The sequence below is a fragment of the Somniosus microcephalus genome, chromosome 14 (assembly GCF_052327205.1).
Source record: "Somniosus microcephalus isolate GS21.2 chromosome 14, FLI_Smic_1.0, whole genome shotgun sequence".
NCBI classification, from domain to species: Eukaryota; Metazoa; Chordata; class Chondrichthyes; order Squaliformes; family Somniosidae; genus Somniosus; species Somniosus microcephalus.
Window position 1 is genome coordinate 110,714,712 of NC_141000.1, and position 21,664 is coordinate 110,736,375.

The 21,664-nt window shown below is 46.3% G+C and overlaps 2 protein-coding genes across 2 annotated transcripts; both read right to left on the reverse strand.

The window, feature by feature from the left end:
- Nucleotides 1–6,988: 6,988 nt before the first annotated feature.
- Nucleotides 6,989–15,578, reverse strand: LOC147107840 (beta-1,3-galactosyltransferase 5-like). Its single transcript, XM_086007192.1, has 2 exons — nt 15,242–15,578; nt 6,989–11,252 (listed from the first exon to the last, which is right to left on the reverse strand). The coding sequence occupies exon 2, from the start codon at nt 11,250–11,252 to the stop codon at nt 10,290–10,292; it is 963 nt and encodes a 320-aa protein (XP_085863318.1). The 5' UTR covers nt 15,242–15,578; the 3' UTR covers nt 6,989–10,289.
- Nucleotides 15,579–16,058: 480 nt separating this feature from the next.
- On the reverse strand, nt 16,059–17,411 carry LOC147107841 (optineurin-like). Its single transcript, XM_086007434.1, has one exon. The coding sequence runs from the start codon at nt 17,395–17,397 to the stop codon at nt 16,135–16,137; it is 1,263 nt and encodes a 420-aa protein (XP_085863560.1). The 5' UTR covers nt 17,398–17,411; the 3' UTR covers nt 16,059–16,134.
- Between the last annotated feature and the right edge of the window lie 4,253 nt (nt 17,412–21,664).

Below are 21,664 nucleotides of genomic sequence, written 5' to 3' on the forward strand. Positions count from 1 at the left end.
CACTGGGTAACCAAGAAGAGGGAGAGGAGAGTGAAGAAGAACAAGAAGAAGAAGATTGCTTTGATACTCCCAGCCACCAGCTCCTCAAGGCCGACCAGCAAGACCATCTGCAGTCTCCCCCACTGAAAGTCAGCAGCCTTCCACCAGCCATGCTGCAGCCACTGGGGGAGCACTGCGTGACATCAGTAGGGTAGGCAAAGGCACACACAAGACAGTCACCAAGAGAATGCATAAGGGTGATGAGTTGATTTCTCGATGTCACATTGGATGGCTAGACGTATATAGGTGGATTGGAAAGTTTGCTTTGTGGTGGCTTTTATTTCAGCATTGTGGCCCAGAGTAACAGAGGGAAGGTAAGGTGTGGGACTAGTGTTGAAAGGGGAATTGGGGTTGTGGTCACCGGGACCGCAGGTGGACGATTCCATCCTAGATATCCTGGCCACAAAGGGGCCATCTGAAATGCATCCTTCCGTCTGATTCCTCCTCTTCTGCTTCCTTCTCTTCTGTGTTTTCCTCTTCCCTCTGCAAGCGGATGCTGTCAATCTGAAATTACAGCATAAAATGCTGGAAATATTCAGCTGGTCAGGCAGCATGTCGACCTGAGACGTGAACTCTGTTTTTCTCTCCACGGATGTTGCATAACCTGCTGAGTATTTGCAGCAGGTTCTGTCATCTCAAAGGCCTTCATTTACCATCCGAGCCCTTGCAAGCATCCAGCAACACTCCCTACTCATTTAAAAAACATTTCACATCTCTTGCAGCAAGCCACCACTTCAATAAAATCAAAAAACCCAGTCCAAAACCTTAAATTTAAACTCACCTGAACAATGTGTGTGTCCCTTTAAGAGGTGCAGGCATTGCCACTGTCAGCTTGAATTCAGTGCTAGGGTCGAAGTTCGTGTTGGTGACGTTAAGTTGGCATTGCACGTCGATTGACATCACCACGCCACCATTTTTTCTTTTAGGGCACTACCAGTTACAGGCAGCGCATAGGGGGGACACAAATATGGCGGCCGCCGCGGGACCCACCACCAGCTGGCGAAAGAGCGGCAGCCGCCATTTTATCGGCATTTCATGGCGCTATGGTGTGGCACTCAACAGATGAATTTCTAGCCCAGAATCTTTTCCTTTCTCCTTCTTTATTCCATCGTAGACTACCTTCTCAAATTTTTACCTCTGAAACCAATTTTCAATTTCTGATGTTTGCTATTAACCTCATTTGGGAAAGCAGTCAATTATAACCAAGATACACTGGTTACCCTTCTGATTCCTCTGAATCGGGTCGATGTAATCAATCTGCAAATTTCTCTCTATCTACTCTATCAGTTCCCCTTAATATCTAAGGTGTGGCCTAACCAGGGCTTTGTATAGCTGTAGCATAACTTCTACCCCCTGTATTTTAATCTTCTAGATACAAAGGCCAGCATTCCATCAGCCTTTTTGATTATTTCTGCATTTGTCCATGACATTTTAATGATCTATTTAGAAATCATGATGGCAGATCGTTGACCGAGGGAGAGAGTCCGGAGGTTGTCAGGTGATGTTCTAGAGACATTGGTATTCGCGGTGGAGAGGAGGTAGGCGGTCCTATACCCACAAACTGGCAGGATGTCCTCGCCCTACACATCCCAAACCATATGGCGGGAGATTGCCGACCACGTCACGGCCAGCACTGTTGTCCCCAGGACCCACACCCAGTGCCGGAAGAAGTTTAATGGCCTCAGATGGGTGGTCAAGGTGAGTGAAGGCTTCAGCAAATGCCACATACCACCATCTGCATCACAGGTCTCACACACTGCTCAATGCACCACCCCCCCCAGCACTCATCTACCAACAATCTCTTCCTATTATCACTCACACCGACATCTCACACCTTGCACATACTGACAGCTATTCAACTGTGGCAGGCACATCACCCAAACATATTGCACTAAACTCACTCAACATTTTTCTTTCTCTTGCAGGCCAAGCTGGCACATATTCGCACGAGCATCAACAGACAGGTGGGGGCCAGGCAGACACGCAAGAACATACAAGGAAGAAATTGAGGGCACGATGACCTTGACTGCCACTGGGAGAGTCGTGGTCACCCTGCTCTGAGGTTGCAGGTCTGGTTGCAGGAGGTGCCAGAGTTCTGTGACCACCTCCTTCGTGAAGCGTAGCCTCCTAAGACATTTTTCTCACTTAAGTGGAGGTAGGAGAAGTGCTGTCGGAAAACCCTAGGTGGGTAAGGCCTCCTGTTGAGAGCCTTCATGGCCCTCCTCCTCTTCCCTCTGTGCGCATGTTCCCATCTTTCTTGCTGCCTCCGCTCCCTCTCCCGAAAATACTCGAATGCGAGGGGAACTGCCAGTAGAGCCCCCCTGACTGTGAGCAAGTGTTCTGAGCAGAAGCCTTTAAATAATAATGAAGTTCTCCACTTGCAACAACACTTCCTGTTATCTTAGAACCTTGAAAGAAGTAAAGAAAGTTGTTGGAGTTGCAGAAAGTAGCACAGAGCCACTCAAACTGCATAACCATGTCCGGTGGAACTGATTGCTGATGATCACTTTAAATATCGCTGCTGAAGCCTCCTTCCTGCTGTTAGACACCTGCTCTCCCTGTTGTTGTTCAGCCATTGAATGGTGAAATCCAATGCTGCAGATCGGGCATCAAGTGAGCATTGCACACTCACTGACGTCACGATCTTGTTGATTTAAATCACTCCAGCAATCGCATTTACCAGCAGCGCTACCGGCCCTTGCAAAATGGTGGCCACCACGGGATCCACCATCAGCTGGCGGAAGAGCGCTGGCTGCCGTTTTTTTGACATTTCCTGGTGTTAACGGGTGGCGGAAACCACCCGAATTTTTAGCCCATAATTTCTAACGATTCTAACGATTTTTTATCTCTGGCCCTCTCAACATTGTTTGAGTCTGCCACCCTTAATTCTGTCACCTTTTGGTACGCCTGTACATCTGGACTGCTCAAAAACAACACTAATCATAACCTCGGCCCCTATTACATTTTTCTTGTAATTTTTCCACTCCTTTCCCCCCCCCCTTTCCTTTTGTTTCTCTCTCACACCTGGCAGCTATCTCTTGCCCTGCCAGTACACTTTACACCTAATCTCAGCCTATTACCATCTTGTCTAGCTTCTAATACCTTTCATTGTCTCTTTTACTTCTTTTGTTTCTTTCAATTCTTTTGTCCGATCGCAGCCCTGCCTTCGATCTATTTTCTTTTCTTTCCAGTTTTGAAGAAGGGTTCAACCCGAAACGTCAACTCAGATTTCTCTCCATGGATGTTGCCTGACCTGCTGAGTTTTTCCAGCATTTTCTGTTGTTATTACTAATTTCTTATATCTGGCCCTTTGCCCTTTGCCCTTTGGCCCCGATCAGAGGTGACCAGTCTCCCCTATTTTTCCTTCCATTGATCCCTGCAATAGGTGAGGAACTCTGAAAGTGCCAAAATTGATGTGATATTCCCTGGTCGCGAGCCAAGAAACATTCACACACACACTCGCGCAAACATTTTCCCTTTAAAAAAAAATAAAAACAAAGCATGCTGACGACGCTTCTCCCATTTCTTCCTCACAGCGATCATATTTCTTTAACTTTGGCTGCGGGCTTTTTAACTTCTTTCTCTTTTTCCTAACCGTCTTGTTACGCATCAAGTGTTCAACCCAGGGTTTTTTTATTAGCTGCTATCGATGCCACAAACTTTTAAGACAATGTCACGCCTGGGGGTGAGGCAGCCTGCGGCAGTAGAAAAGCACCCTTGTCTGTCAAGGCATGCGCCTGCTGTAGCAATCAAACTTTATTCAATAATTGAGTTGGCTCTCCTATTTCCTCATAGTTGGGCAATTCACCACTAAGTTGGCACAATTCTGAAAGGGTCAGATCCCGACTTACTTCTTTATCTTCGTATTCATAAACCTTCCCTGTTCGTAATTGTGGTGTATGTGCCTTTAAGAGCAATTGTGGTGTATGTGCCTTTAAGAGCCCCAGGTGTGCGTAATGCCGGTAATTGCCACTTGGGCTATATAAGCCTGTGTATTGTGTATATCCTTTAGAACCCCCCCCAGACTTGCTTAGTAAATACCTATGAACCAACTCCTGTCTTCAGTGTCTTTATCTACACACGGACACTACAGTCATCCCTCCTGTGTGCAGGTGTTTCTTAACTATGGGGGTCATCTTAATAGACCAGTGTACCCCCCGTACTACCACCCATTTTAGATCGTGTATCGTCAGCAACACTTCCTGGATTACTACTGACACTAGGGGGGAATTTTCTGGGGAGGTCAGTGGGCGCGATTGGTGGTGGCTTGGGTGGAAAATGCTTATTTTTGACAGTGGGTCAGGACCCCGCTGTCAACCCGCCACCACGCGCCTTTCCCAAATGTCGGATCTGTCAGCGCTGAGCAAACCCAACACGCAGCGGCGGGGGAAGCAATTCAGGTCATTATGACCTTGTTAACAGAGGATTAAGAACTATTTTCAGCTCACCTTCAGAGTTTAACAGGTCGCCCACGGGGTCCACGCTGCTTGGGGATCATGTCAGGTAAGCAGGGCAGGAGTTGAATGGCCATGGAATCATCTCAATGCTTGACCGCTGCAAATGTGCTATAAAAGCTCCCATCTCACAGCCGTTCACTTTTCAGGCTCAGAAGCTGTTGCTTACTGCATTTGGAAGACAGATTGAGCTTTATGCACGTTGCAAGTGTTTGGAGTAAACTCTCTATCCAGTGTCACCTCATTGGAACAATCTCTTTCACCACTGGCATATCACTTCTGTCATCTCAAGTTCACCTGCCATCTATTACATCAGCATCGGTGCTCTTGAAATTATCTCACCTTGGTCCTCAGAATCCCACCACAATCAGCCCCAACACCAGCAACACCAGGCACACCAGCAGCACCAACCTTCTCCACAATCAACTGATGCTACATAGGACAGAGGGCATCAGCACCCGATAACTTTGCTGCCCGGGAGGCCAGGGATGGCCTCACCATGGCCAGATTTACTTCACTTGACACTGTACACCCTGGCTGCCACATGGTGCACCAGGTTGGCACCACCCCACACCAACACCATAAAGCATCCCTACAATGTCCAAGCCATTCCTTCCACACACATCACCATTGCGGGGGTGTACCGTTATGTCTCACCATTCACTAAGCCACTTCCAAAGGTGCACACAGATCCGTCCAAGAACACAAAGTGTTCAAAATAAAGATTTTAATGTTTGACACCACATTAACAAAAACTTTACGTGAACATTGCATAAAGCACCCAAGTGCCTACCCTTGTGTGTTGTTACTTGGTATGATTGGACTAGGATGAGAGTGAGTGTGAGGGGTGGCTAGTGAGATGGGGAAGTGATAATGTAGATAGAGAGGGATGGGTGGAGGTGCAAGGTAAGTTGGTGTGAGTAAAGGTGTGCAAGAGTAGGGTAGGGAAGGCAGAGTGATGGGGATGTGATGAGTGGCACAGCAGGATGAGGTTGAGTGTGGCTTTGCAGTAACGTTTCGTGATCTACTGAGATCATTGAAAGGTTTGTGCCACTGCAGCCTGGTCCTCCTGACGACATCCCTGCTTGTGTCCTCCTGTGCAATGTGCAACCAGGCTGTGTTGATCTCCTGGGGAGGTCTCTTCCACCCATGGGAAGGGAAGAGAACCTCCTTGCATGCTGTGACTCCCTCTATAAACATATGGAGGGAGTCATGGAAGAGCCTGGGTGCAGCCGGCCATGGACCCGCCGAGGTTGGTGAAATCCAGCCCCAGAAGTATCACTTCCCCCCTGCTCGGCATCAGAAACCTTTACATTCAGTGGTCTTTCGAACTGTTGTGGCGCTGTTGGGATGACTGGACCATCCTCGTCATCGTCACCACTGGATTCCTCCTCGTGAGTGCGGAAGAACAAGGCTGCCACTCTAACTTTTAATTCTTTAATCTTTCTCCTGTCCTCTTCTCTTCCCCATCTCTCCTCTCTCAATTGCCTTACCACCTTGTTTTCCTGCAACAAATCCATAGTTCTTGAAAAGCTACTTTGGTATCATCCAATTTTCCCTGCGTCTTAACTAATGCTTTCTGAAGAACTCTGCAGCTGGGCGTGTAATTGAGTTATTTCTTGGTGCATCTCCAACTGTTGGTTGACGGCTGATCTACGTTCTGCCTGTTCAGCACCCAATTCGTTTTTAATCTCTCTACTTCTGCCTGAAGAGTCGGAACCTGGCTACACTGTTTAGCGAATTTCTCATTCAAACTATTTACTCCTTGCACCATTTCCATTATGTAGTTGGCTTTTTTTGCTTTCTTATTTTTTTCATTTACATTTTGATTATCGCACTTCACTGTAAGGTCTCTATAAATGTCACTGTTACCCTCTGATGTAAGAAAACTACTAGGCACTTGGTCTAAGCGTTAAACAAAGCTTTAATCAACTGTTTTACAACATGGAGGTCTAGTTGTGTCCTTCACTAGTTCCTGTTAAGAATGTCCTGCACAAGCTGGGCCCGTGCCCGAGTATTGATACTCTCCCTGGACAGCGCCACCCATAGGCCGCTCAGTATTATTTCATAAGTCTTTCTTTCATGAATGACTGATTCATGTCACCCTCCTCAAAAGATCCTTCCCTAGTGTGCTTTTGGACGTAACTTTCTGCCCACAACATCCACGATAATACTTTATTATCGTTTAACATTTTATTTTTACACCGGTTCTCTGTTTGGCCCTCTCCTTCTTGGACTCGGCCTTTATTGGAGGTGATCAGTCTCCAATTCCCCACTTACAACAACCTTCCCTTTTCTGTGATGCCTATGAGAGATTGAGGACTATATGATTAGCACAGTGATCTCCCTACTCCTGTCACGTTTTCTCTTCTTTTTCTAACACTTCCTTTACTGATTCTCCTACTGTTTTGTCCACTAATTGTGAATAACTCCCTTCACATAATCCAGTTGACAGATTCAAGCTCATATTTGTATGAGTAGTAACGAATTCAGTCTTATGGTTATAATCATTTTATTTTTTCTACTTTGACTTAAAAAAACTATCTAAAAGCGGAGTATAATTTCTTCAGAGTATAACAATTTACAAGCAGAGTTTTGTTCGTAGATTTGAATGTAGGCATACGCTCATCCTTGTACGTTTCTCTTCTAAACTTAACACAAAAGCTTCTTTTTTTATACACCATTTTCTCCGAATCAAACAGTAAATGCCCTTGCATATATAGTTTCTGGTCAATGCACCGTCCTTCAACCAATTCTTACACACACAAGTTTAGATTTCTCTACAACATACGCACATTAACATTCTTTCACGTAGGTTGCAGTAGTATGTAGTGGGATGTTTATAGTATGGCACTGCTAGAAACATCCCAAAGCTTTACGCTGGCTGTTGCTAAGGTGATCTGTAATTCTCTCTTTGTCTCTCTCTTTCTCTCGACTGTTGCTAGGCTGGGGTATCTCTCTCTCCCTCATGTACCAACAACACTTTACAGTTCATATCTTGCACACTTTCTCCAGCTGGGCAGATCACTCGGTTATGTAAAACAATTGACTCAAGCTCCTTAATCGGTTTCGGTGTTTACAACCAACCAGACGGACTGTAGCGTCTTATCCGGTCTTTTTCCAATGTAGTCAGCCGGCTTGGAAGAAACCAAACGATGATGGTGAAAACTGGTTACCAGTGGATTCCCACAGGGGTTGGTGTTGGGGCCACTGTTGTTTTTGATTATTACAAATGACTTAGAGTCCAGCCTCTGAGCAGGAGAAGCCCCAAGGAAATCCCTAGTCATTGTTTCCTGTCCTGCTGTATCCCTTATATTCCTCTCTTAACTCTGGCATCTCACCCCTCTCCTTTGAATGGTAAAAGAAAAATCATAAAATACTGAAATAGTATTTCTGGCACTTCCCTGACCTCAGCCAATACCTCCGACTCCCATTTGTATATTGTTTGATGCCTATCTGCCCAAGTATTGTAGCAGAAGGGGCGAGGGTTATCAAGTCATTAACTAACAAAACCAGTGAAAAGAATAAGGGTCAATATTCATTAAAAAATTGATTTAGGATTGAGCGGTATGTATATGAATGCACAAAATATGCAAACAAAATTGGAGTGTTAGAAGCTTTAATAACTATTTCGAGGGTGTAAAGAGTGGAATATTTCTGTAATTCGTGTTTATCTGGCACATGTTTAATGGAGCATTTTGTGATATTTATATTGAAGGAGCTGTATGCCATGAATATAACACAACTCAGACCTCTTTTAATTATCACTGAAATAATTATATTTAGCAGTTACAGTAACAAGCTTAGAGGTGCCTGCTACAGATATTATCATAGAATCATAGAATGGTTACAGCACGGAAGAAGGCCATTTGGCCCATTGAGCCCGTGCCGGCTCTCTGCAAGAGCACCTCAGCTAGTCCCACTCACCCGCCCTTTCCCCGTAGCCCTGCAATTTTTTTCCTTCAGGTATTTATTCAGCTCCCTTTTGAAAGCCGTGATTAAGTCTACCTCAACACCCTTTCAGGCATTGCATTCCAGATCCTAACCACTCTTTAAAAAAAAAATTGTTTATGGGTTCAGGGCATCGCTGGCAATGCCAGCATTTATTGCCCATCCCTAGTTGCCCTTGAGAAGGTGGTGGTAAGCCGCCTTCTTGAACCGCTGCAGTCTGTGTGGTGAAGGTACTCCCACAGTGCTTAGGGATGGAGTTTCAGGATTTTGACCCAGCAACGATGAAGGATTGGCGATATACTTCTAAGTCAGGATGGTGTGTGACTTGGAGGGGAACTTGGAGATGGTGGTGTTCCCATGCGCCTGCTGCCCTTGTCCTTCTAGGTGGAAGAGGTCGCGGGTTTGGGAGGTGCTGCCGAAGAAGCCTTGGCGAGTTGCTGCAGTGCATCTTGTAGATGGTACACACTGCAGCCACGGTGCGCCGGTGGTGGAGGGAGTGAATGTTTAAGGTGGTGGATGGGGTGCCAATCAAGCGGGCTGCTTTGCCCTGGATGGTGTTGAGCTTCCTGAGTGTTGTTGGAGCTACACTCATCCAGGCAAGTGGAGAGTATTCCATCACACTCCTTACTTGTGCCTTGTAGATGGTGGAAAGGCTTTGGGGAGTCAGGAGGTGAGACACTCGCCGCAGAATACCCAGCCTCTGACCTGCTCTTGTTGCCACAGTATTTATGTGGCTGGTCCAGTTAAGTTCCTGGTTAATGGAGACCCCCAGGATGTTGATAGTGGGGGATTCGGCAATGGTAATGCCATTGAATGTCAAGGGGAGGTGGTTAGACTCGCTGAGTAAATAAGCTTTTCCTCATGTCGCCTTTGGTTCTTTTGCCAATCACGTTAAATCTGCGTCCTCTGGTTCTCAACCCTTCTGCCAATGGGAACAGTTTCTCTCTATCTACTCTGTCCAGACCCCTCATGATTTTGAACACCTCTCTCAAATCTCCTCTCAATCTTCTCTGCTCTAAGGAGAACAACCCCAGCTTCTCCAGTCTATCCACGTAAGTGAAGTCCCTCATCCCTAGAATTATTCTCGTAAATCTGCACCCTCTCTAAGGCCTTCACATCCTTCCTAAAGTGCGGTGCCCAGAATTGGATACAATACTCCAGTTGAGGCCGCACCAATGTTTTATACAGGTTCATCATAATTTCCACGCTTTTGTACTCTATACCTCAATTCATGAAGCCTAGGATCCCGTAAGCCTTTTTAACTGCTTTCTCAACCTGCCCGGCCACCTTCAACGATTTGTGCACATATACCCCAGGTCTCTCTGTTCATGCACCCCCTTTAGGATTGTACCCTTTAGTTTATATGTCCTCTATTCATTCTTTCTACCAAAATGTATCACTTCGCACTTTTCTGCGTTAAATTTCATCATTAACAGATGAGAGCATGCATGTTGATATGAAATTTCTGTCTGTTATTTTAATACAGCTATTAACCCATTAACATATGCCTATTATTGCCTGCACTCAATAGCGGTCAGAAGAATGCTACACAAATGTGTTAAGCTTTTATCCACTAACATCGCCACCATTAATTTCTAAGCTATTGCTTTTAAAGTAATAAATATAAATTTACATGATCCCTTACTGAATGCATGGTGGGCTAGCCTAGCTGTTCGGAGTCCTGACTCAAATTGGTAGCCATGGCAGCACTTGGAAGAGAAGGTTTTAACTCGGGTAAGCCAGGCTGTGGTTGGACATCAAATCACGAAAACTGTGATGATTTTAATTGTGGCACGTAACTCGCGTTTAAAATGATTGATTTTTTTGTTTTCGAGGTAACATTATTTATGTCCATCGAAATTCCTCCATTTTTCTCCAACATTCCTCTTTGCTGGTCTCGCCCAGTGTTTTCCAGTAAATCAGCAACTCAGTCGGGCTGACTCTGTGAGAGGTCACAAGTTTTTGAAAATTACAGATGGAAAACTCCACTTTTCTGGTATAAAACGGCTGGTTTGGGGCCAGCTCCACCGGAGTTACATTTAGCTTTTGAAGACACAGCCCGATGTAGACATCTTCCAGCCTGAGGATCGGAATGTGCTTTGAAACGGCGATGATCTGCTCGGCGAGGTCACCTGAGAAAACATAACCCGTCCCCGAACAAAAAGGCGGGTAGGTGCTGTGAGGGTAGTCCTCCTTGGCCAAGTACCACTTGTTCAACGAGTACCTGATGGGCTTCTCATTGGCCTTGATAAAGCCCGTGTACAAGTGAGGCCGGCTCTTCTCGGACAGAAGCTCAGTCAGGTAATAAGTGTTCACAAACATGTCGGAGTCGGTTTTCATCACGAAGGACGCCGAGGGGCAGAATTTGTGCACCCACTCAATGCCCATCAGCACCTTCAAGGTAAGGTTGCTGTACGTGTCGGTGAAGTTTTTCTGGATGATGTCCCCGTAGTGGAGGCTTTCGTTTAAGATTGCAGACTGGTGCCGCGTGTTATATCCCAGGAGGAAATAGGCGACCGTCCTTTTCCCAGCCGTGGCCTGATCTCTGCCCCAGGTGCGCCGGATGGCATTGCGCGCTTCCCACTGGGACTGGGAGACAGTCACCAGGCAGACAAGGAACGGAGGGTTGTCGCCGCAGTTCGACTGTGGGATAATCAGGAATTCGCCCTTTTCCCTGGAGAGCGATCTTTTATTCGTGTTGTAGAACATGTAATTAATATTTAATGGGTGCGGGTAAAAGACACACAGTAAAAATGTGAACGTCACAGCGAATACACAAAGCAAAGCCACAACTTTGACATTGAGCATCTGAAAGGGAAAAAAAAGACACAGAATGATTAGTACCAACGAACAGGGAGACGAAAGCAAAATACTGCGGATGATTGAAATCTGAAATATATTATCAGAAAGTGCTGCAAACGCTCAGCAGGCCAGGCAGCCTCTGTGGAGAGAGAAACAGAGTTAACGTTTTAGGTTGATTACCTTTCGTCAGAACTGGAAAAAAGTTAGAGATGTAACAGGTTTTAAGCAAGTGCAGAGGCAGGGAAAGAGGGTCTCCTGGCCCCACAAAGATACGTTTTAACCTTGCCTGACAGGGTTTCCAGTCAAGTGCCTGTCGGGTTGTACAGAGCGGCGGGTCCGTGCTCAGTCGGCAGGTTTTTGTTTCGTTTATGGGATGTGGGCGTCGCTGACAAGGCCAGCGTTTATTGCCCATCCCTAATTGCCCTTGAGAAGGTGGTGGTGAGCCGCCTTCCTGAACCTGAACCGCTGTAGTTAGAATTGCTTCAGGGTCCTAATGACATCATAGGACCCTCGATTTACATTTCATCATGAGGCTCCCTCCCGCCTGTCAGGCGGGTCACTCAACCACCCAAGACAACATTGGCGTTTAAATGGCCGCGGGGTTGGAAAGGGGCAGTAATACAACACCGCTTGGCTTTTAACTCCCGTTCCACCCGGTTACGCTGTTGTATGAGTAGATAAAGGACAGTATCGTCCAACTCCCATAAAGTAAGCTGCTCAGACTGCTTAAGGGAGTGACGAATTCCACTGAATCTGAGGAGGTGGACATGAAAACCCCCCAATTTGTAACACACACCTTTCACAGAAGCTGCGTATTGACACAGGTCTAGAAATAATTGTCTGACTTCCTCTTGAAGCTGGGGACAGATTCCTATGAGGAGATTAAAATTAGGATTAAGATGGGGATATATGGTTTTAAAAAAGTACATTGCCTCAAACGTCCTTTTCTAGTCTTTCTTCAATATGATATTAGGGAGTGACACCGTAAAGAAAGAAAGACCTGCATTTACATAGCGCCTTTCACGACCACCAGATGTCCCAATGCACTTTATAGCCAATGAAGTACAGTCACTGTTGTAATGTAGGAAACACAGCAGCCAATTTGCGCACAGCAAGCACCCACAAACATGTGATAATGACCTGATAATCTGTTTTAGTTATGTTGATTGAGGGATAAATATTGGCCAGGACACCGGGGATAAATCCCCTACTCTTCTTTGAAATAGTGCCATAGGATCTTTTATATCCACCTGAGAGAGCAGACGGGGCCTCGGTTTAACGTCTCATCTGAAAGACAGCACCTCCGACAGTGCAGCACGCCCCTGGAGCATCAGCCTAGACTTTTGTCCTCAACTCTCTGGAGTGGGACTATGAACCCACAACCTTCATGACTCAGAGGCAAGTTGTCCTACCCACTGAGCCACAGCTGACACCTAAGCCAGGCAATACATTCCTCTTTCTCAACCTGCAGTATGTACTGAATTAGCTGGGCCCTGAAGTTCCTCCATGTCAGTTATGCTGTTGTTACCATGTAGTTGAGCTGGAAAGTTGCACTATTCATCAGCCGAGAGATCATCATGCATGTTTCCTGGGGTATGTTAATTTTGATGCAACTCTGTTGGAAATTGAGCGTAGAAACGTGTGTGTCTGGATATTGGGTTACCTTACCATCTTCTACACACCCTACCAGAAGACCACCTGCATCTGCAGTTAAAATGGCAATGATGCCATGGGCACTGTTGCCTCTGGTAACACTAGTCAAAGAGACTATTATTTAAGAGACCATTCTTTTGTGATGCTTCAGCAGTGTGATATTCTTTTTTTCCACTCGCGTTTAGATTGTGCCTTTGACGTAGGAAAACACCCCAAGGCACTTCACGAAGCAAGTGCTAATAAGATAAAACTTTGGTTCCAAATTTGTAAAGCTGTGGTCTTTTAAGATGTATCAATTATTGGATTAAATAAACAGCTCATTGTTCTGGTTCAATGCATTTTAAACATTGGCTTCCTTGTGAGTTAATCTGATGGCAGCTTTTGTAAGCAGACCAGGCTCTTTATGATCTGAAAATTGTGCCTTTCACTTCCTAGAAATAATATAGCTCAAGTCTACCAGTTAATCCTGATTACCGTAAATCATGTATTGGAATTTAAGAAGGATTCCTACTATATCTTCAGTCTATAGCAGAAGATGTTTACATATTAAATTAGACTTGCATAGGTGAAAACAATTTATCTGCACTTAATTATATATAGAAGCAAAATGCTAAGCATGTATTCTATACAGTGCAAGTAGCATTTTAAAATACACGTACAACTAGAATATCCACTCAAGTTGATCTTTCTCAATTACTTCTTACTGTTGCTAGTAATGAAATAGTCACGTAGAGGGTTTCATTTGAAAGACGTCAGGCAATCGTTCAATGCAGCTCTGTGAGCCTGCACACTTGAGAAATCAAAGCAAGAATTGAATAATGCAGAAAGATCCACTTGTTTTAAACTCTCGACTCCTTGGAAGTGCAACACAACACTATTCTGCCACTTGGAAGTACAGTAGTACAGATTTTCTTAATACTTCTCTCAAATCATCATGAAGAAGACCTGACGTAAGAAAATTACTAGGCACTTGGTCTAAGCATTAAACAAAGCTTTAATCAACTGTTTTACAACATGGAGGTCTAGTTGTGTCCTTTACTAGTTCCTGTTAAGAATGTCCTGTGCAAGTTGGGCCCGTGCCCGAGTATTTATACTCTCCCTGGACAGCGCCACCCGTAGGCCGCTCAGTATTATTTCATAAGTCTTTCTTTCTTTCATGAATGACTGATTCATGTCAAGACCCACCTTCGAACGAGAAGCAAATATAGGAACCTTTGCTTGTTTAACACTTGATGCCTGCGGCCAAAGGATTGCAATGTTGCTGATAACTCCAATCCCCGCGAAGCTCACAAAAATCTAAGTGCCCAGTCCAACTCACACATAGATCAGAAGGTTACGTGGCCTTAAGGCAGATAATGCCTCTCTGAGCAGCCATTTTAGAATGAACAAAGCAAATCTCATATTTGGGTTACCACCAATGTTCCCCCTAATTGTTTTTTTTGGGGCTCACCGTCCCATTAACTGGCTGCGCGGCCCATTCAGAATTTCATGCACGCGCAAAAATCTCCCACTTGAAAAGCCGGTCCCGGGTTGTGTGGGACATCCAGACAGCTGTGTACTTAGCAGGAACGTGGGTTACCCCATCTTAAATAAAGGATATAAATAAATGAAATGGTACAATCAGGGTTACTGTTCCACCCCCCAGTAACTCACCCAAGTGACCATTCCTCGTGCCGTGACAGCGTTGCCGAACTATAATGGGCTATATTTTCTGATTGCCCATGTTCATGTACCGACTCCCAGTGTGCTCATGCTGCATTTCTCTCCGGTCTGCTTTAAGCAGGCATTGACACTTGCCCATAAATAGTGCACAGGGTACGAGTGCGTTACATGTTCATCTGCAAACTTCGCCAATTGGAAAATACACCCATATTTGACCACGGGGCATCATCGCTGAATCAATGCCATTCTTATTAGATGTACCTCTGCATAGCAGTCACTAAATAGCAACCAGAACCAGAAACTTTGGTTGATGTTTGTCCCTGAGGTGTTGAGGCTATCGGACTGGCAGCACGCTATACACTCCCATCACCGTCCAACTAAAAGGTTTTGTAATGTGTTCTTGACATTGGTCCTTGATCGTGACATGAAATTAATTCCAAACAGTGATAGTGTATATGAATTTTCTACATCTGCTAGCCAAAACCAAAAATTACTGCTCCCAGTTCTATGTTCTTTATTATAAACATTATTTGGCAGTTTTAGTGATAATATCTAATAAACAATCATGGTCAAATTGCATATAAAGACTGTTTGTGAAAGGATCAGCCACAGAGCTAAAGATTTCTCCAATGATGAGATTGATTTAATATTTTAAAACTCATTATTTTAAGAGCTCTTACCTTTCTACGCTTGAGGAGTGCTGCCTCGTTGAAGACCTATCTTACAGTGTTAGGAGTACCCACCTAAATAGCGGTGTACAGTTTCACAACTGAGTTTGAAAGCAGAGAAGGGATTATCCCCAAATTCATGTAAAACAGTTCACAGATTCAGCCTCTGCGGGGGCGCCTCCTGCGCTTCCTGACTCGGTTCGGATAACGCCTCGGTGGTGTAGTGGTTCTCGGTAGTGTAGTAGGTTCTCGTTGCTGGGGTGACTCATCTAATAGTCCTTCACTGGACTTAACAGCTTGAACTTTCTTAACTTCAGAACCAGCATTGCTGACTTCTAAAGGCTCGAGTACCTTGGGAAGTTTTTCTACTTCCAGACTGATTTGGCTCAGTTCGGAGGGACCACGTGCGTGACCTGGTAGGGGTGATAATAGTTCAGATGAGTCATCATCTTCTGCTTCTTTTCTATTCACACAGAATCACAGAAACCCCACAGTGCAGATAGAGGCCATTTCGGCCCATCGAGCCTGCACCGACACATATCCCACCCGATCCCCGTAACCCCTACACCAACACATATCCCACCCTATCCCTGTAACCCCACGTATTTAATCCCCCTAACACTAAGGGTCAATTTATCATAGCCAATCAACCTAACCCGCACATCTTTGGAGTGTGGGAGGAAACCGGAGCACCCGGAGAAAACCCACGCAAACACGGGGAGAATGTGCAAACTCCACACAGACAGTCGCCCGAGGCCGGATTCGAACCCGGGTCCCTGGCGCTGTGAGGCAACAGTGCTAACCACTATGCCACCGTGCTGTCTTCACCATTGTCTTCTATTTCCTCCATCACTTCAGCTTTTGCCTCTGCCAATTTCAATTTTTCATCTGCTAAGTTCATCTGCTCAATTTTTTTGTTCTGACTGTAAGCTTTCCACTTGCAGCTTCAGCTTTTCATTGGAAAACTTAAGTTGCCTCATCTCCTCCATGCCCAGCTGGACGTTAGCCAGCTTTTGTTCCAAATCCAGACATCTCTCCTGCAGAGACTTCTTCATGTGTTCAGCTTCATCCAGCTTTTTCTGGGCTTCCTGCAAGTCTTTTACTAATGACATCACTTGTGATTTCAATACTTCAACTTCATTCGGAGATTGATTGTTCAGACTATTCAATCCCTCTACTGGAGCAGCTGTTTCAGCGTTCTGTTGTTCTACATTGACGTGAGTCAGCGTACTCTTGGCATCCAAGGGCTGCTCTGCTGCAATCTTCTCAGTCTGTGTTGCAACCTCAGCTGTTTCAATAACTTTTGAGAGCTCCGAAACCCTTTCCTTTGAAGATTGAAGCTCGTGTTCAAGTTTTTCCAATTTCAGAGTCTTGTCCCTCAGCATATGAAGGAGTTGGCTGACCGTTAACTCTTCTGACATCAGACGTTTCCCAGCATCGTCGTCATGTGTTTTTGACGTATAGGCTGTGGGGCTGTTTGTAACCTTGCACTGGGGGTCCTTTGTTGCTTTTAATTCGCCATCATCCGCAGCCTCCACCGTTCGAATTTCAACAAATGAGTCGTCCGGTGATGCTGCACCCAACTTCAGTAGGAGCTCGGAATTCATGGCAACCAAATCAGCCTTTCCTGCCTGCAACCTGCTAACAAGCGCCTTCAGTTGCTGAACATCCTGCTCCATTTTCTCAATCAGCTGCTTCTGCTGTCTTCCCAGATTCTCCAACTCTGTGTCAAAGAACTTTTTCTTTGCATTCATCTCTTGCTCAAAACGGCGAATCATTTGTTCTAATTGCTGTTGTAGTTTGAAATTGAGTTGAGTTCGAGCCCTGTGTTCCTCAGAAATGTGCATGTCTGTAGACTGGACAGACTCAGAATTCTCTGTCAAACTATGTTGTTGTTGTTCAGTGGAATTCTGTTCTGATACTTTGTTCTCTTCTGAAGCATTTATGCACTCCTTCGTTTTTCCATCATTAGTCTGCAAGTCCATTTTAGACTTGTCTTTGGCACATGGGCTGGTCTTACCATCATCAGTTCCAGAGTCTGAGCTGATTGTCTTCACCGAGTTCTCACTCTCTGCTTTGTCACTGTCACTGCTGCCTATGCCCTCATCCAATATTCTGGACAATCGTTCAGGTTTGACATCTTTTCTTTTTCCGGAATCTACCGTCATTGCTTTTAGGGAGTGCCAGTCCATATTTATTTATTTTCTTGATCCACTCCCGTCCCAGAAGTGGTGGACCTCCCTCAGATAGTACATATAAGTCCATTCCTTGGTGTTCTTTGCCCTTGTGTCCCACCTTGACTTTTATCTTTCCGATGGGGTATACTCTTTGCCCCGTGTATGTCTGCAATACTATCTCCATATCCCGTAGGGGAATATGTGTGAATAACTTTTTGTAATCTTGCTTATTCATGACCGTCAACGCCGATCCAGTGTCCAATTCCATCTTCACGTGGACTCCTGCTATCTGCAGTGTGACCCAGATAGTTTGTCGGTCAGCTTCCTTACTCACATTGTGAATTCTCAGACTACCCAGTTCCTGGCTGTTGGAGTCTGAATCCGAATTCTGTTCATCCGAACTCTTCTCAGCCACCTTATGTACCTTTCTGCACTTTTCCTGCGGTGACTTTTTGTTGCTGGTCTTCTTTCCCGACCGGCATACTTTAGCTATGTGACCAAGCTTGCCACATTTTCTACATTCCTGGTTTTTAAACCAGCATTGGTTCTGATCGTGTGTTGTCTTCCCACAACGATAACATTTCGTTGTACCCAAAGCCATTTGATCTACGCCGAGTACCGCTGCCTTCAGCTGCATTTCCGCAGTGCCTCTCGCTGCGGCTTCGTGCGATGCTGCAATAGAGACAGCCTTATCAAGTGTAAGATCATTCTCTTCAAGCAGCCGCTTTTGTGTTCCTTCTTTCGACAATCCGTACACGAATTTGTCTCTCAGTGCCTCTGTCAGACTTTCCCCAAACTGACAGTATTTCGCTAGCTTACGCAGTTCAATTAAGTACTCCGCGTTGCTTTCCTCTTTCAGTTGCGTTCTCGCATAAAATTTTAATCGTTCCGCCAACATCAGCGGTGTGGGGTTCAAATGATCCTTCAGGACAGCAACAATATTAGCGACAGTCTGATCCGCCGGTTTAGCTGGTGATAGAAGATGCTTCAATCGCCCGTATGTCTTTGCACCCATTGAGTTTAGTAAGGTTAGTGCTTTATCTTCATTTGATATTTTATTTGCCTTACAATATATCTCTATGCGTTCTACATACGTGGCCCAATCTTCAACATCGGGATCGAAATCGTTGATGTTACCACGCTTAGGCATCCTCGCAATCTTCTTGAGAAAACAAAAAGGAATTTTTCTTTAACTTTGTTTTTTTTTTTCAAAATGGCGGTTTCCCGCGCTTGTCTTCTTCCCCGCCTCCGAAAATGGCGGCTTCCCGCGCTTGTCTTCTTCCCCGCCTCCGAAAATGGCGGCTTCCCGCGTTTGCCTTTCTCCCCCGCGGGCTGTCTCTTGTCACTCCCGCTCGCTCGGTCTCGGTCTCCCTCGCTCGATCGGTCTCGTTCTCCCTCGCTCGCTCGGTCTCCCTCGCTCGGTCTCGGTCTCCCTCGCTCGGTCTCCCTCGCTCATTCGGTCTCTTCTCTCTCCCGCTCGCTCTGTCTCGCTCGCTCGCTCGGGCTCTGTCTCTCCCGCTGGCTGTAACGGCGATTGCCGTATTGCTGCGTTCGCCCTCCCCAGCGGTTTTCAATCGTGGCTCCCAGCCCCTCTTGCGGTCCGGTCCTTTCCCTCCCCCGGCTGCGGCTGAGTTCTCCGTGGTTTTATTTTTTTTTAATTTTCTCCCACGCAAGCGGTTCTCGAATCGTGCCTCCCAGCCCCTCTTGCAGTCCGGTCCTTTCCCCCCCGGCTGCGGCTGAGTTCTCCGCGGTTTTATTTTTTTAATTTTCTCCCGCGCCTTTCGCTGTCCCGGTCGCTGCGCCTCGCGGCCTCGGTAGCTGCCCGGCCTTTTTCACCGGTCGCGGTCGAGCTTGCTCTCGACGCTGTTGCGTCTCCCAGCCCGCTTGCAGCCCGGTCTCTCACACCGGCTGCGTTTGCATTCACCGCGGCTTCCGTGCCTTACGCTGCCCCAGTCTCAGCGCCTCTGGCCCCGACTTCTGTCCGGCTCTTTTCCCCGGCCGTGGTCGAGTTCTCCGCCCTTATATCCTCCGATCTTCCCTCCCCTATTTCACAGCCAACGTGGCCGACTTGCTTTCGTCGCTGATCGGCTTACCCACCACCGTGATAGAAGGGATGATCCTGCCTATTGCTGACGGAAGGCTTCGTGTCAGAATTCTTCCTGTGCTCTGCAGACCTGAGTCTTTTCTCAGCAGAATGATGAGGGCGGATGCCTCTTCTCGACGCCTGTTCAACTGCCTTGGATATATCTCTGCCGCAGGGTAAGATCGTACTCGTCGCCACTGTTAAATCTGTGTGTTATATTGAGAATTATTACACAGACCACAAGAGTAAAATTTAACAGGTCTTTACTAGTCGAAGGTCAGGGCGGAGCTGCCCAATAAATCATTACACAGCACTTATATACCGGTGTGGTCACCCCCGGTATTACAGTATACAGCAGCCAAGATAAAGTAGTGCAACTCCTAAAATAGTTCTCTTAAAGGTGGAACGGTTACATACACTACAAGTGTCTCACCTCCTGATTCCCCAAAGCCTTTCTACCATCTACAAGGCACAAGTCAGGAGTGTGTTGGAATACTCCCCACTTGCCTGGATGAGTGCAGCTCCAACAACACTCAAGAAGCTCAACACCATCCAGGACAAAGCAGCCCGCTTGATTGGCACTCAATCTACCACCTTAAACAATAACTCCCTCCACCACCAGTGCACCATGGCTGCAGTGTGTACGATCTACAAGATGCACTGCAGCAACTCGCCAAGGCTTCTTCGGCAGCACCTCCCAAACCCGCGACCTCTTCCACCTAGAAGGACAAGGACAAGGGCAGCAGGCGCATGGGAACACCACCACCTGCAAGTTCCCCTCCAAGTCACACACCATCCTGACTTGGAAATATATCGCCGTTCCTTCATCGTCGTTGGGTCAAAATCCTGGAACCCCCTCCCTAACAGCACTGTGGCAGTACCTTCACCACACGGACTGCAGCGGTTCAAGAAGGCGGCTCACCACCACCTTCTCAAGGGCAGCTAGGGTTGGGCAATAAATGCTGGCCTTGCCAGCGACGCCCACATCCCGTGAATGAATTAAAAAAAAAGAATAGATTGGCGGCTAACATAAAGGGGAATCCAAAGGTCTTCTATAGGCATATAAACAGTAAACAGGTTGTCAGAGGAGCGGTGGAGCTGATTAGGGACCAAAATGGAGAACTAGTGGTGGAGGCAGACGGCATGGCTGAGGTACTAAATGAGTACTTTACATCGGTGTTTAACAAGGAAGAGGACTTTGCCAAAGCTATGGTAAACGAGGAGGTTGCTTGGATACTGGATGAGATTAAAATAGATAAAGTGGAGGTACTAAACAGGCTAGTGGTAATTAAAGTGAATAGGTCACCCAGTCCTGATGGGATGCATCCTAGGTTGCTGAGCCTCCGTCATTTATAAAAATTGAAAAGAGTAATGGACCCAAAACTGACCCATGGGGAGCACCACTGCAAACCACCTCACAGTCTGAAAAACATCCATCCACCACCACCCTTTGCTTCCTGTCACTGAGACAATTTTATATCCATACTGTCACTTTCCCCTTAATTCCATGGGCTTCCATCTTCTTAACAAGCCTCCTGTGTAGCACTTTGTTGAATGCTTTCTAAAAGTCCATATATTTTTTGTTTTATTCGTTTATGGGATGTGAGCGTCGCTGGCAAGGCCAGCATTTATTGCCCATCCCTAGTTGCCCTTGAGAAAATGGTGGTGAGACGCCTTCTTGAACTGCTGCAGTCCGTGTGGTGAAGGTACTCCCACAGTGCTGTTAGGTAGGGTGTTCCAGGTTTTTGACCCAGCGACAATGAAGGATCGGTGATATACTTCTAAGTCAGGATGGTGTGTGACTTGGAGGGGAACTTGGAGGTGGTGGTGTTCCCATGTGCCTGCTGCCCTTGTCCTTCTAGGTGGTAGAGGTCACGGGTTTGGGAGGTGCTTCCGAAGAAGCCTTGGCAAGTTGCTGCCGTGCATCTTGTAGATGGTACACACTGCAGCCACGGTACGCCGGTGGTGGAGGGAGTGAATGTTTAAGGTGGTGGATGGGGTGCCAATCAAGCGGGCTGCTTTGTCCTGGATGGTGTAAGGGTAGAAATTGTGGAAGTGCTGACCACAATCTTCCAAACCTCCTTAGATACGGGGTAGTGCCAAAGGACTGGAGGATTGCCAATGTTACACCCTGCTTCAAAAATGGGGAGAAGGATAAACCTGGCAGTTACAGGC

Excerpts from the sequence above, each read along its gene's own strand:
- LOC147107841 (XM_086007434.1), bottom strand. The coding sequence starts at position 17,397 with ATGACGGTAGATTCCGGAAAAAGAAAAGATGTCAAACCTGAACGATTG.
- LOC147107840 (XM_086007192.1), bottom strand. The coding sequence starts at position 11,252 with ATGCTCAATGTCAAAGTTGTGGCTTTGCTTTGTGTATTCGCTGTGACG.